The 14,478-nt window shown below is 49.6% G+C and overlaps 1 protein-coding gene across 2 annotated transcripts; it reads left to right on the forward strand.

Annotated features, from left to right (window-relative positions):
• The first annotated feature begins 443 nt into the window (after positions 1 to 443).
• SPRY3 (sprouty RTK signaling antagonist 3) lies at positions 444 to 13,778 on the forward strand. 2 transcript variants are annotated; one of them, XM_090060641.1, is made up of 3 exons: positions 444 to 775; positions 2,505 to 2,660; positions 5,698 to 13,778. In XM_090060641.1, exon 3 carries the CDS (start codon positions 5,745 to 5,747, stop codon positions 6,660 to 6,662), a length of 918 nt encoding a protein of 305 aa, XP_089916767.1. In that variant the 5' UTR covers positions 444 to 775; positions 2,505 to 2,660; positions 5,698 to 5,744; the 3' UTR covers positions 6,663 to 13,778. The 2 variants fall into 2 exon arrangements, with proteins under 2 accessions (XP_089916767.1, XP_089916766.1); XM_090060640.1 differs by lacking the exon at positions 2,505 to 2,660.
• The last annotated feature ends 700 nt before the right edge of the window (positions 13,779 to 14,478 follow it).

Consider the following 14,478-nt stretch of genomic DNA (forward strand, 5'->3'; position numbering starts at 1 on the left):
AGGAAGAGAAGAGATGAAGAAGAAATTGGAGGGAGAAGGAGGGGAGCAGAGGGGCTACAGCAGCAGCACACTAGTGAAGTTCAGCCCTTGGGGGCTTTGCTGGGGCTGAGAGGGACCATACAGGCCTTGGGCTTGATGACCGTGGAGGCTCCTTGTGCCCCCATGGGCTTCTGCCCAAAATAGGTGCCCCATTGCCCGGGTGCAGCCCTAGAGGAGAGGGGAGCGGGGAGTGCAGCCAGATCCAGACGGAAATATTTAAATCGGGCCTCCTTAATACTGTTGGGCATTTTCCTCTCTCTCTCTCTAATTCTGTTGCAGTCATTACCCAGGGAGCGGATACACAGGGCCCTATGGGGAGTTCTAATGGGCCGATTCAATTTCAACTGGATGACGCCACTTAGCCAGGCATTAAGAGCTACAGCTCCGGGAAGGCAAACGCCAGAGAGAGGGAGAGGGAGAGGGAGAGGGTGCGAGAGAGAGTGATTATAACGAGGAGCAAGGACTCCCTCCCGCCCGTCCTCCACGCTCGCCCATTCACAAGCGCTCCGGAGAACAGCTACATTCACAAAACAGGCAGCGTCGCCGCTCGCAGCCTCTCCCCTCCCGCGGGCAAAGCCGGGCAGCGGCAGCGCGCTCGCTCGCAGCTGGCAGCCCGCCGGGCCGGCCGGGCAGCGGCGGCCGCCGGGCGCTGCCCCCCGCCCCGCGCCGCCAGGCTCCGAGGGGCTCGCCGGACCCGCCGGGACGTCGCCCAGCATGGCCCTGCCGTCTGCGCGGGGTAAGTGCGCCTGCAAGTGACCCGCGCGCGGGCGCCCGGGAGGCGCGGGACAGGGGAGCCGCGCTGGACGGGGCCATGCTCCCCCGCAGCTGGGAGCGACTCGGTGCAGCGTGGCCGGCGGGACCCCCGCGCCTGCCCGGGCATCCCCCGCGGCCGGGCGCTAGCGGGGCTTGGCGCGGGGCAGGGGCAGGGGCAGGGGCCGGCTGCCTGGCTGCTGCGACGAGCCCGGCGGGGGAGCCGGCCCGGCCGGGGCAGCGCAGCGCGGCCCCTCGGCGCCTCGGCCCGTCTCGCGGTCGCACACACTTGATGCGCTGGGGCGGGCAAGTGCCCGGGGCCGGGCCGGGCCGGGCCGGGCCGGGCGTGCGGCCGCGGGGACGCCGGGCTAGGGGCAAGGCGCTGGAGGACGTGCCCGGCGCCCCGCGCAGGATGCCCACGAGGGGGGAGGCAGAGCAGCGCGGGCCCGGGCGGCGGCAGCGACACCTGCCCGGGGCCGGGGCCGGGGCCGGGGCCGGGCGTGCGCTGCCCCGCGCGGTGCCAGGCGGCTCGGGGCGCGGGCGCTGCCGGGGAAGGAGGGGGCGGCGGCTCCACCCGGCCTGCCCCGTCGCTGATGCGGGCTCGCGCCCCCGCGGGCTGAGCCCGGAGCGGTGGCCGGGGCCACAGCCCGGCCCGGAGGCGCTGCGCGGGGCCGGTCGGCTCCGCTGGGGATGGCGGCGCGGCGCCGCGGCCGCGCACTCGCAGCAGCTGTCCCGGGGCCGGGGGCGCTCGCGGCTGTCGCCCCCGCCCGGGGGAGGAGCACGCAGCCGCCCCCGCTGCCTCCCCAGCCCGGCGGCTGCCGCTGCTCCCGCCTCCCCGCCGGGGCCCTGCCGCCCGCCGGGACCGTGGCCGCGCCGGCTGTGTCAGCCCGTGCCGCGGCCGGGCGGTTCCGCGCGGCCGGCCCCGCAGGCAGCTCCTTGTCGCTGAAGCCCTTCTGCTCCTGGGGGCGGCAGGGCCCTGCTCGGTCCTAGTGCCCCTCGGCCGCGGTCCTCTGCGTCCCCGCGCCCGCGCAGCCCCGGGAGAAGTCCCACCAGTCTCGGAAACACACTTGCACTCGCTAGACCCTATTATCCACTAGCTTTTGGTGGGGAAGGTTAAGAAGGCTCCTCGTTTCAGTGCTGTGTGGCCAGATCATTGGCCAAATGACACTAAATAGGTGAGTTGGTGGCTAAAAAGAGAGGTTTAGAAACCCAGAGTGTTTGTCCACCCCCTCTGCAACTGTCCTGTGGTTGTGAGTCCAAGCCCACCTCCACTCTGGAGCTCTCTCTGCTGTGGTCTCCCAGGCAGGACCTGGATTCAGCTCTGCAATGCCCTGGTGTGCAGTAGACCCTGCATCTGAGAAGAGCTTCCTTCTCGCTTGCCTTGGGCCCACTGTTCTGGCAGTTGTGCCCTGGTCACCTCCAAGTCCTAAAACCCTGTCCACTGAATCCCAGTGCTTACTAGATCCCAGTCCCATCCATTAAGTGCTCATGTCCAAGCACAATCCAGAATCCTTGCCCCTTATCTCAGTCCTTTATCCTAATACTAGAGCCTCAGTTTGATCCATTTTCTATGTCCTTTCCTTTAGGTCTCACACACTTTCAAGACAGCCTTCTGCATCCTAATGCTCTGTTGACTCCTTGTTCAGCCTGTTTGGTCTTAGTTCTTCAGGGGTCTCAAGCCATGTTTTCACTGGCTCTTGTTTCTATCCCCCCAGCTCATGCTACCTGGATTGGGACTGGTGTCCTATGGGATCTAGAGCTTTTGTAGTGGTGCCTAGCATTCTCGAAGTCTTGAAGGGGAGTCACTGGGCTCAGAAACTCTGCTGATTCACACCCACTGCATCAGGAGGCTCACAGCTCTCATGGCATCGGTAGGTGTCCCTTCCGATTCAGCCAGTCCACCCCCGTTCTAGTGATGTCCATTCACTACTGCATAGTCCTCATGACTGCATTCCTGATCTGATTCATCATTCAGACCCACTGGTTCTAAAGGTTCTCGCTGTCCAGTCTTTGCATTACCATGAGAGTCTTATCCTGTGCACTCAGTATTTTTCCCGTACAAATTTCCCTAGATAGTTTCACTTCCTTGGGTTGCCTGCATCCCGCCATTTCCTCCTTTTCAGTGGGCTGGAAAGCCTAACACTCAGCAGTCTCCTCACTGAGGTGCCTGTGGACCTGTCACCCCTGTATCTCTGCTACTTAGCCGTCCTTGTGTTTTACCAGATCAGCCTGCCAGTTATGCCTAATGAATCCATATCCTTCCGTACCCATTCAATCGATAACACATATTTCCGAAGAGCAGCTCATTCAGACTCTCCATTACAGCAGTGGGTGGAGTAAGCATCTCTCTGCAGAACGCTGGGAGTCTGGAGGGCTCCAGGCCCATTCTGTATTCTTAATCACATTTGTTGTATCCTGTTATCCACTATCCTTTCCTTCACCCCCTTCTCCATCCTTTGGCCAGGAAGGTTAGAAAGTCTCTTGTTTCAGTGCTGTCTGACCAAATCCAGATCACTGGCCAAGTGAAATGGAGCTGGTGAGTTGGTGGCTTAAAGGAGAGGTTTATAAACTCAGAGGGTGCGTCCCCGCATGCAGGGGCATGTGTTTGCCACAGCACAAAAAGCAGCACAAATAGTATCTGTGCTGGCCCCTGCAGCCTTACCTAGGGTTCTGGGGGCCTCTCGGGGCAGCAGTAATGCTGAGCTGGCTGCACAGAGCCTGGCCAGCAAACAGAGCATGGATCTGGATGGCCAGGCTCTGTTTCTAGTGGAGCAGCTGCTGCCATGTGCACCCTGCCCCGGCCCCCCCCCCCTTTTTGTGGTGTTTTTTTTTTACACTGGGCTCTTCTGGTGTCAAATTTTGGTGCCGCACCGCAAATTTGCAGCACAGTGAATGGCTGCACATGTGCCACATGCAGTTTGCAGCACCTCAAATAACTCTGAGGTGCTGCAAACTACACGTGCACACTCCTCTGGACGCACTCAGAACATTTGTCCAAATTTATCAAGAAGTGCTGAAATTCCACTGTTAGCCAGTGGCAGCCCCAGTAAATCTTTAAGGTCCCATTAAGAAGCTTCTCACAGTCCTCCCACATTCTTCTCATTGACTAGGACAGAAAGATCCTGGCAGCACAATAAAATTCAAATGTAATCAGATTGGTTGACTTTTCTTTTCCTTCGGGGAAATAGGACAGGACAGATCGCACTTTAACAATCAAAGTAAGTTACCTTTGCTCTTCTCTGCTCTTCAGGGTTATTCTTGCTAATGAAAATCAATCTTCTCCTTGCTTTTTTCTACTGCATGGGTAGCATTTTTTACCAATGGCCATTAGCCTCTATGAATGTTTCCTCTGTCATTATATTACTGGCTTGCTGACCAGCTTTGAAGTTGAGGGCAAGGCCTGATAGTTAAAATTCCCTCCAGCAGGGCTGGGAGCTGCAAAAATATCCATGCTGCTTATGGCTGAGACAGTCTGCTGCCAATGGAACATATATATGGGTATTAAGAACAATAAAACATCTTGACTTAAAATGATTCACAAGGCAGACTTGGATTGCTTTGTGTGTAAAGCATGAAACAACTAACTTACCCTCACTAGGCATTCCCATGTCACCAATTGCAGCACAGTTTGCACACAGTAGAGGTGTAGAAATTATTTAGTTAAAATTCTCCTAGCCAAAGTGTCTGACTAGATTCTGTCCCAGATAGGTGTAGTAGTTTGGTTCATATTTTTTTTCTCCTCCTCAAAGGACTGTCTATTCCTAGATGGTCAGAAGGGTTTGCTTTGGTTCTGGTCCTCTGTGGCCATATCTACAGGCTGAAATGTTGTTTCTGTGAGACAATGTTAAACTGAAGTCAAGTCCACTAGCACATATGTGCCCCCTCTTGGCTGTTCCCCAGCCTATTGGTTTTGCCTTGGGGCTCCCCTGGGCAGCATGATTCAAGTTCGTTTGCCTTCCTTAAGGCCTTCAGAAGGCACCAACCCTTTTGGAATAAGGCCAGAATGTGTTTCCAGTGCTGCAATAAGAGTCAGGAAGTACCACTTCCTGAAAACAAATTCATGGCAACATCTATGCAGGTAACAAGAACGGGCTTGTCTCATCTCTTCTGATAAGCCCTGGTTTCCTGGAGCAGATCCTGTTTGAGCATTTTGTCAACAGACACCCCCCAACAACGCTTTTCTCTGAGTATTCATGAAAGTGGTAAGCCTGACCCTTATGTGTCACTGAGTCCAAGTCAGAAAGCTCTGGATACAAAGGACCAGGCAACTGAGTCTGAATTAAAGGATACATCTAGAGACCTGTCGGTATATTTTAGTGTAGTTTGTCATTCCCTCCCCCACACAACTTGATCATTTTGCATATTGAAGTTTGGAAGGGAAGAACAGCATGGTAGGGAAATGTCAGCCTACAAGGCAGCAGTCATTCTACTTCATTCTACTCCCAGCTATGTTGCAAACTCTACGTGTGGCTTTGGACAAGTCACTTCATAGGTCTGTGCCTCAGTTTCCCTATTGACACTTCCCTACAACACAAAATGGGATTAGAGGACTAGAAGACTCAGCTCATCAGCATTTACAAAACACCCAGAGCTCCTTAGATTGATGGTACTAGAAAAGGTCCAAATATTACTATTTGTTTGAGTGACTCGGGTATCACAGCATCTATCCGTGTATCATAGCATCTACCACTTCCTAAGATGAATCTGGTAGACCTCATCATCAAGATCTTTTTTCTACTAGTTTTCCTGCTCATCTCCCTGTGCTCACACTTTCCCAGGTTATGTTCTTTAGAATACCCACCTGGTAACCTGTACATGGCATTGTCCTTTGTTTTCCAGTTTGCTTTGAAGGTGCAATTGCAGTGATAATTCACGTGAATACTTTATCTTTCTGTCCCTCTTCTTTAGGATTTTCAGATGTGCCCTGATGCTATAAGCACTCATTGCTTCCAGGAATGCAACTTTCCTCTAGCGTGGCTGAACTCCGTCGTGAAGAGACAATGGATCCTCCTGCTGAGGACTTCCAACAGATTCTCTCCATTGACCAGATCCGCTCCATTCGTGCCAGCAATGACTATGTAGAGAGACCTGCTGTCTCCTTCATGCAAGCTCGGTCCAATCCATCCCTGCCACAGAATTCCCACAAGACAGAGTGGTCTCAGGACCATCTGGTGTCTTCCACTTTCCAGGACCTACATCGCAGCCAGAGTCAACACCACCAGATACCACCCCTACAGCCACACTTGAGTCACTCCAGCACTGCTAGCTCCATGTCCCATAGCACCACTGCCTCGGACCAGAGGCTCCTGAGTGGGATCACGCCCTCACAGTCCGGGCACTCCATCATCCGGACGCCGCCCAGAGTGGCTGACCTGAAGCCCGAGGAACCATTAAAGGGGGTGGCAGAGAAGCCCAGCCTTCATTCTGGGCACCTCTTTATCTGTGAGGAATGTGGGCGCTGTAAGTGCGTCCATTGCACGACTGCCCGCACCTTGCCTTCCTGCTGGCTCTGCAACCAGCGTTGCCTCTGCTCGCCTGAGAGCCTCATCGACTATGGGACTTGTCTCTGCTGCGTCAAGGGTCTCTTCTACCACTGCTCCACTGACGATGAGGACACCTGTGCTGACGATCCCTGTTCTTGTGGCCCAGGGTCCTGCTGTGCCCGCTGGGCTGCCATGAGCTTCCTTTCTCTTCTCATGCCCTGCCTCTGCTGCTACTTTCCTACCTTGGGGTGCCTCAAACTTTGCCAGCGGGGCTATGACAGGCTGAAACGACCTGGCTGCCGCTGCCAGAACCACACCAATACCGTCTGTAGGAAGATTTCCTCTTCCAGCGGGAATCCCTTTCCTAAGACCCTGGATAAGCCAGTATGACCTCCATCGGTGAGGGAAATGGGCTCTTCTTCTCCTTCAGCTCCCTCTGCTGGGCACCCCTTTGGGAAAAGAACAAACAGATGAACAGTTAATCAGTCAGTCAGTCAGTCAGTCAGTGAGTCCTGCCAGGGAGCACGAAGCATGTTCTGAGACAAAAGGAATCTTGCTCCTGCAGCCAAGCCAAACGGTCTGGGTTTTGCACATTTCAGCAAAGGACAAAGACAGATGGAGCCAAATGCTAATGCATGCACTAGGCACTAATTGTCAACAGGGGGGTTGAGTGTGGGACCTGTCACTGGATGGCTCAGGACTCTGTGACCTCAGAATACCTTAGGAGTTCCTCTATGGTGGGTTTAAAATGGTGATGTGTCCTAGCACTATAATCCTCCAGGGACCAGACCACTTAACTCAGTTCTCTTTCATTCCTTCCTTCTATGGCACTTTCCTGACTGGCACCTCCCAAAGGCTCTTACTTGGTTCCAGTCTGCTGTACTAGGTGCCAGTTTCTCAAATAGAGATGGGCCATTGCAGTAAACCAACCAAGGGCAACACCTTACACACGCGCGTGTGCACACACGTGCACACACACACACACGCACGCAGGCAAAATAAGAGATGAAGCTTCTAATCACTTTAAGGTAAAAAAGGAATATAAGCAAACCCAAATGTCAATTTTTATGGGCTCACTTGTTAGTGGAAATAGGGCATTGCTGAATTAAGAATCACACTGGCATGGAAAGAACATGATAGTCTGGGTAGCGAAGAGACCCATTTCCACTTTGTACATCTGTAGCTAGAGGAAATTCATGCTAGTGTATGGTACTCCAGGGTAGAATTGGCTAAGAGCAAAACATTAAATCTCAGCTGAAAGTTAACACAACAAAAAATGCCTTGAAGGAATGGTAAAGTCTGGCATGCAAAGCCTTACCCTTCTAAGCTGCCAGTGCCAAACCAGCCCAGGTTGGTGCTGACAGGAAGGTGACATTACCTGATGGCCTCCTATCGGTGAGTTGGTAATTTCATTCCATCTCCATATTGATGTAACTGAAGCCTGTCACCCCAGTTGGTGTTCCTGTTGACAGGATCACTAGAGAGGCCAAGAACTAAGTAGACCATGGACCTCGATCTACCTTTTCACCTCTACAGGTTGTCCCTTTACGTTTTGGGTGAGGTACACTAGTTGGGAGATGAATAGGAAGCCCACCCTACTGCCCTGTCCTGTTGAGAAAGAGAAGCCTTCAGTCTCCAAGGCTGCCAATCCAGTACCTTTCACCAGCACTGAATTCACTTTAAAGAGAGAAAAACAGAATGAAATTTTAAGAACAATTGCCAACTGACACCACCTTTACTATGGTTTAAGACAGTTACACATGCTTGTCTCTGTCTACAAATGGAGATAAGCTGAGGTCCTGACTTTGGGCTGGAGGGGGAAAGGAAAGCTGTTTATCAGAAGACAGAACTAGATGGGTAAGAGAAGTGGGTAATACCTGACTCACCCTCCCCAGTTAAAGTGCCTCATTTATTTTCTGCTGTGATAGAGAGCGCTACACAAAAGCAAGATTGAGCTGAGCAACTTTGCACCCTGTAGGCAAGCCTGATGTTGATACAGGGGTTCTGAGACAGGAAATGTTGGCTGCAAACTAGAGATGGGTCTAAACCAAACCCCCAGATCTGGACATCTTCAGACAAGGAGGAATCTTAGGTCCAGATTGTGTTTCCTGGTTGGTTGTCTACAATGAGCTAACCTTCTCTATCTGAACATTCCTGCTCCTTGAGGAAGCTCAGATCCAGCTAGAAATTTCTGGCTCAGGTCCACCTCTGCTGTAAATGTCAGGTGCCAAACTCAGTTACAACCTCCTTGACTCCAGAAACTTGGCAATGGAGTGAAAGCCAGATTAACCAAGTGCTCTGTTCTACCATCACATTCACCCTCCAAGGCACACACGTGCGTGTATGTGTGTGTGTGTGTGTGCGCGCGTGTGTGTGTATAGGGCAGTGGGCATAAAAACATTCCTGTTCCATTGGAGCAAATGGTTCAGGAAGACTACAGGACATGTAAGAACTAGAGAAACATATGCAAGAAAACCCCAGCTGCCCCAAAGCTTTCTCCAAGGCACTCCAATGTTTACGGCACAAATGTCGCACTTGCATATCCACTGACTCCTTCTCTTTGTTTAGAATTACTTTGATATATTTTTGTATATATAAATATAATGTTATGATGGCTAGGACTATTATTAATAATATTCATGATACTGCTGTGAATGGTGCCATATGCAAGGTTTGGCTTCCTGGTACATTTACAAACTCCAAAGGAATATCTCAACTCTTGTTATGCTTCTCTTAGACCTTAGTTTATAGGCAATTTGAGGTATTTTAAGGGCCTGCTAACAAGGCTTTGCATTGCTTTTCATCAGGCAGGTTGGTGAATTCAATTCACCTGCTAGCTGTGGGGTGGGGCAAGGACAGAAAAGGGTGGAAGGCAGGAGTTTCCATAACCAGTTTATCCCACGGTGAGTTCTACCAGTGGATTAGAATCCTGCTATACTGTCACGTTTCACTCTAGAACCATGCTGTGGGAATCTGCTTTTCCCATCTGAAGATGGAAGCCCCTTTATATAAGCAGAGGAAATCCGTATGATACGCATGCATCCCAAAACTCATTTATAGTGGTGTTCTATTTCAGATTAAACGAGGAGAGTCATGAATGCACCCACTGAAGTTTCTGATGACCACATCATTCTGTTCAGAGGAAAAGTGTTGTGAGAAATATAATGACTTCTCCAGAATTCCACTATGTGGGATGGGGGGGTGGGGTATATACATCTGTATGATCATTCCATTTCTTCGTTACATAAATTACACAATGTATTGCAAACATCTGACTGTCTATGAAGATAATCAGGCAGAATCCTATTTTCAAGATCCATAGTCATATAAAAGTCATGTCAAAAAGTACAGCAAGAAATCTATATTGGTGGGACTCCTGTAAAAAGGTACACCTTACTTTTTGATCATTCCACTTACTTTCTACTGGGGCTAGTTTTTGGTCATAATGGTTTTTGGCAGAATATGTCCCTTCCATCCCATTGCTTTTTAAAAACAAAGTGCTAGGGATTTTTAGGCATTTATTTTAGTGAGAACCCAATATTTTTCCAAGAAAAAATGTTGATGGAAACAGAAAAAATGAATAATTCACATTTTTGATGGTGAACAAACAAACAAAATGTCCTCAATATGCTCTGCTCCCCAAGGTTTTGGTGTGCATGCCAATTTCTTCAGTTTCTTCCTTCATGACCTACCTTTTCCTTTCACTTGATCATGGAATAACTCAATAAACATATGAGACTTCCTGATCATTTTAATGGAAAGGCCTCATGATGTCATGAGCACATGGTGACCTCGGCAGAGTGCTGGAAAAGTTGCACATTGAGCAAAAGTACTCATCTTCCAGCCCCTATGCAAACAAAACATCTCTTGACTGGGAGCCTACTGGGAGTTTTGCTTGGTATTGTGCTATGGATTACTGACCAGTTTTTGCCAGTAACATTTTAGATGTATTTTATACTTTTTCATTTTTTTGATATTGTGCAATACATTCTGTGAAATATGGAACACATGAATGGAAATCAGAGATGGAACTGAGTCACAAAACTCAGATTCAGAAATATTCTGCCCAAGGATTTTGGTTCAATCTGTTGTGAATGTCAGTTATGAAATTCAGATTAAAGTCCAGGATCTGAATTATGCAGACCCAGATTTTTTTGGTTCCCAAGGCTTAGCTGCGACTTGTCCATAGAATCCATCCATAAAGTCTGTTTATTAGAGAAGGACAGAATACACCAGGCCAGGATTTACCAAAAACTGTCCAAGGTGAGCAACATCAGCCAAGTGGGTTAGTTAATATCAGGCAGGAGATGAAAGCCCTTAACCTGGAGGTCTTTTTATGACTTCCCTTTGTAACTGCAGACTAGGTTGATGTTTTTTATCTGTCAGAACATGCAATTTACTGTAAGATATGAAACTAGTACCTACTGGGTCTGTTTCAACATGGGAAAGAGAAGATCTGCTCCAGAGGTTTGGAGCTGGTCACCCTGGACTTTGTGTCCAACTTTACATTCCAGCCACCCCCTGACTGGGAGTAAGAGCTTTGAATGAGGCTCTCCAGGTCTCTCTCTGCACTTGTGATTTTATTATGCCAAGACAGTGTTTTTTCATTCCCAAGGGCTGATTGTCAAAGAGGCCCATAGGCGATGCATGGGGTGGGGGGCAAAGGGGGACATGTGCCCCCTCTGAGAGCGGCTGCTGCTGGCTTCTGCGGGCAGTCGCTTCCCCCACTTGCTGTCAATGCAGCTGCCAGTGGTTGCAGGTGGTCTCTGTTCACCACTTGCCACCACTGCCAGCATGGATGATGCCTTCAGGTGGCCCCTGGTCACCACCCACTGCTCACCACCCCTCGTCCCTCACCGATGACACTGCTGCAGCCACCAGCCGGCTGTCTCTGCTTGCTGTCGCCATGCCCCCACTGCAGACACTGCCGCTGCCACCTGCAAATGGTCACCATGCCGTCCCAGCCTCAGGAGGCACGCGTTGTTTGTGAAGAGGCCCTTTTGTGGAATGCTATATTCACCACATATGGTATTCTGCTTTTGGTCTCATTAAGAAGAGTATGTTTTCCAGCTGAAATTAGAGAGATAAAAGGCATTACAGCATGCTTAGATAAGCTTAGAAGGACCATTATGGTGGAGCCTTGCGTACAGTGGCAAAACTCTTACGGTGCTTGAAAGGGGAACAATCAGCATAGGGGTTCCCTTCCTCCCTGATCCCGGACTTGAAGAAGAGGCAGGAAGGAAAATGGCCAAGAGTTCTTTCCTCCCTGAGGGAAGGTGAACCTGGCCAGTGAGTGCAGAACTTGCCTGGGAAGCAAGCCCCAAGAAGGGTAGATGATCAAGTAGCTTTTTGCTTTGCTTTTGAGAAGCACTAGATGTCTCCTAGTCTTTGTCTGAGTTTCAGACACCCCTCAGAAGGCTACCCCTTACAGCACTTATCCCTCTGTAGAGGTGCTATCCACCATAGGGGCCATCTGCAGCACTCTTGAACTCAGTGGGCCACTGCTGAGGGATATGGAGTACTCCTACTCTCCACAGTCCTACTAGACTCCTCTGGTTGAGAGGGATAGGACTATATTCATGGTCTGCGCCATGCTAACCAATTGAGAGATTCTTGTCCTTATTTCAGAATTGTGACTTCTAACAGAGAACCTCATGGGATCTTACAAGTGCTCACTGCTAGTATTTGTTTTAGATCCCTGCCAGCCACTTCTTTGATCTGACATATTCTTATCTGTGGTTTTGACCCAAATAATTTGGGGGCCCTTTGCCCAAAAGGTAATCAAAAGCTCACAAGAGCAACTCCAGTTTTACTGCTTGGGTGTAATAAAGAAAAAAAGGAAAAAGAAACAAAAACAGAAAACAAGGATAAATGACCCTTCCCCACCCCCCTCCTTGAATTTGCAAGAATTGCATGGCCTGAGGCTGAGCAAGCAACCCATTTACAATGTTCTCCCTCAGTACATAAATTTGTTGCTCATGCCACTAGCTGTGTCTTGCAGATGGTGCATGTACAATCTTACTAAGCCTGGACAAAAGCCAGGGCATTGCAAGAGGGAATGGGTGTATTAAGAATTCTGACTTCTATTGCTCCACAGGTGGGAAAAGGGAGAGTGGATGTATTCAGTAATCCATTCCAGATGGCCAACCAAACTTGTTCAGGGTCATCCCCTCCATGTAGAGCCCATGCAGTGTGCCATTTCTGTTGGACACTCGCATGCAACTGAAATATTTCTTCCCTATGTGGCACAGAGCATCCATTCCAGGTGGGCAAAGCAATCCTCTTCAAATTCTTTTTGATTTCAGATTTCTTAGAGATCCTTCTTCTTAAGAGACACTAGAGCAGAGATTATTTGCAGACGCTTTCTGTCACTGGTAGCCACTGATCAAACCTAGACAGCAGTTTGGGGCTTACATGAAATAGATTATTTTTACCATTCCTTGGAGACTATTTCAGAAGAGTCCAATCTAGTGTATGTCTAGTAGGGCGAGGGAAAGGGAAAGGGCCAGGGCCAAAGATTTCTCCTTATGGCATGGGCTGCAATCAGGAAAGATTTCAGATGAAGGGAGTTAGGTTGAATCACATATCTTTCAGTCAGCCTCTTGCAGACCATTCACAGTACGGACCACTGAATGTATCAATGCTGTGCAAAGGAAATCAATTATGCATGCGGTGTAACTGGGTTTGGAGAAAAAAGGCCAGACACCACTCTCATTAAAGCAAGCTGCAAAAGGCAAGCCAGCTTTGATGGCAGCAGGACTGGGCCCATGCACAGAGAACTCAGGGATCTGTAAGGAATACAGCTTCTCTTACCTGCATAGTAAGGGGGTACAGTTCCTATATGGGGGAGGAGAACAAGGCCACTGTAACCCTGATGTCCGTGATGAGCATGATCATTCATAGATGTGGCATGTTTGGTTCTTCTGCATGGCTGCTCCTACCCAGGGGAATTTTTCACTACCCTTTTCTCCCCAGTACCTACCCTTGTTCAGGCTCCTTCAAATATATCAGATGCTCTGTGGGCAGAAGGCTGTTTCTTCTTTGTACCACAGCTGTCTTTAGCACAAACTCCGCCTTAGAAGACTCATACTTCTTGACTTCAAAGGGGAATCACGTACCAAGAACTGAAGCATCTAATTCTTTATTTGGTACAAAAGGCATTCTGTACAGTACATAAAAAGTTCCCTTCCCAACCTTCTTTACTTTAGTTTCCTTTATAGAAGTTATAATACATGCTCATAATCTTATTGCTGGTTTTTGACAATATTCTCATACTCATGTCAAGAAAAAAGAAAAACCAAAGTATTTATTTGAAAAGTTTATTTTAAAGATAAAAAATAACCTATTTATTTTAGAGCACCCTCTTTTGTTTGGTTTAGTTTTCTTCTTTTGCAAAGCTAATAACTGATACTGAACCACTGCTGAAATAGAAGAAGTAATTCTATTGGTGGCTGCCCAAGCCACTTAGAGCAACTATTCAATAAAAAATATATATTAATTTTGAAACCTCTCTCATTCTTGTCTTGGAAGCAGGGGAGGCTGAAAGCAAGGGGAGGGCAGGCTTCTGCCTTGGCACAGACCATGTTGCTACAGTGAAACCCTGCATTTAGTGCTGGAGTCCATGTGACCACTACAGGCAGCTTATAAGAAACACTGAACATCCCATGCTATGCCTACCTGCTGCAGCTTACCCGAATCCTTCATGGGTCTGTAATTGTTCCAGCAGGATTTCTGTGGTTTCACAGGGTGATAAATTCTGGTACATCACAGCAAAAAGAATAGCACAGTGACCAGATACTAAGGGTGACTGTAGAAAGAGAAAGATTAGATTAGACCAGATAAAGACAGGGCATTTATAGACCCATAGCCCAGAACAGAGCAGATAATCTATACTGGCTACACATATATATCACAGGTCATAGGCAACTGGTAGGGAGGTACAGGGGGGCATGTGCCATCCCTGACAGGGCACAGGTGGCTGCCAGCTCTATATCTGCTGCCAATGTCACCAGCGGTTTCTGTGGGTGCTCGCCAGCCCCATTCCTGCTGCCACCACCACCACCACCAGCTTCTGTGGGTGCTCACCAGCCTCATCTCTGCTGCTGCGCTGGCTTCTGCAGGTACCCTCCCAGACTCAGGAGGCACCAGTTGCCCATGTCATTGGTCAGAGAATTTCATCCACCCACTTCTGTACTGAAACCACTCA

This window comes from Crocodylus siamensis, chromosome 8 (genome assembly GCF_052110815.1).
Source record: "Crocodylus siamensis isolate JL-2025a chromosome 8, ASM5211081v1, whole genome shotgun sequence".
Lineage (NCBI taxonomy): Eukaryota > Metazoa > Chordata > Crocodylia > Crocodylidae > Crocodylus > Crocodylus siamensis.

Excerpts from the sequence above, each read along its gene's own strand:
- SPRY3 (XM_090060641.1), top strand. The coding sequence starts at position 5,745 with ATGCAACTTTCCTCTAGCGTGGCTGAACTCCGTCGTGAAGAGACAATG.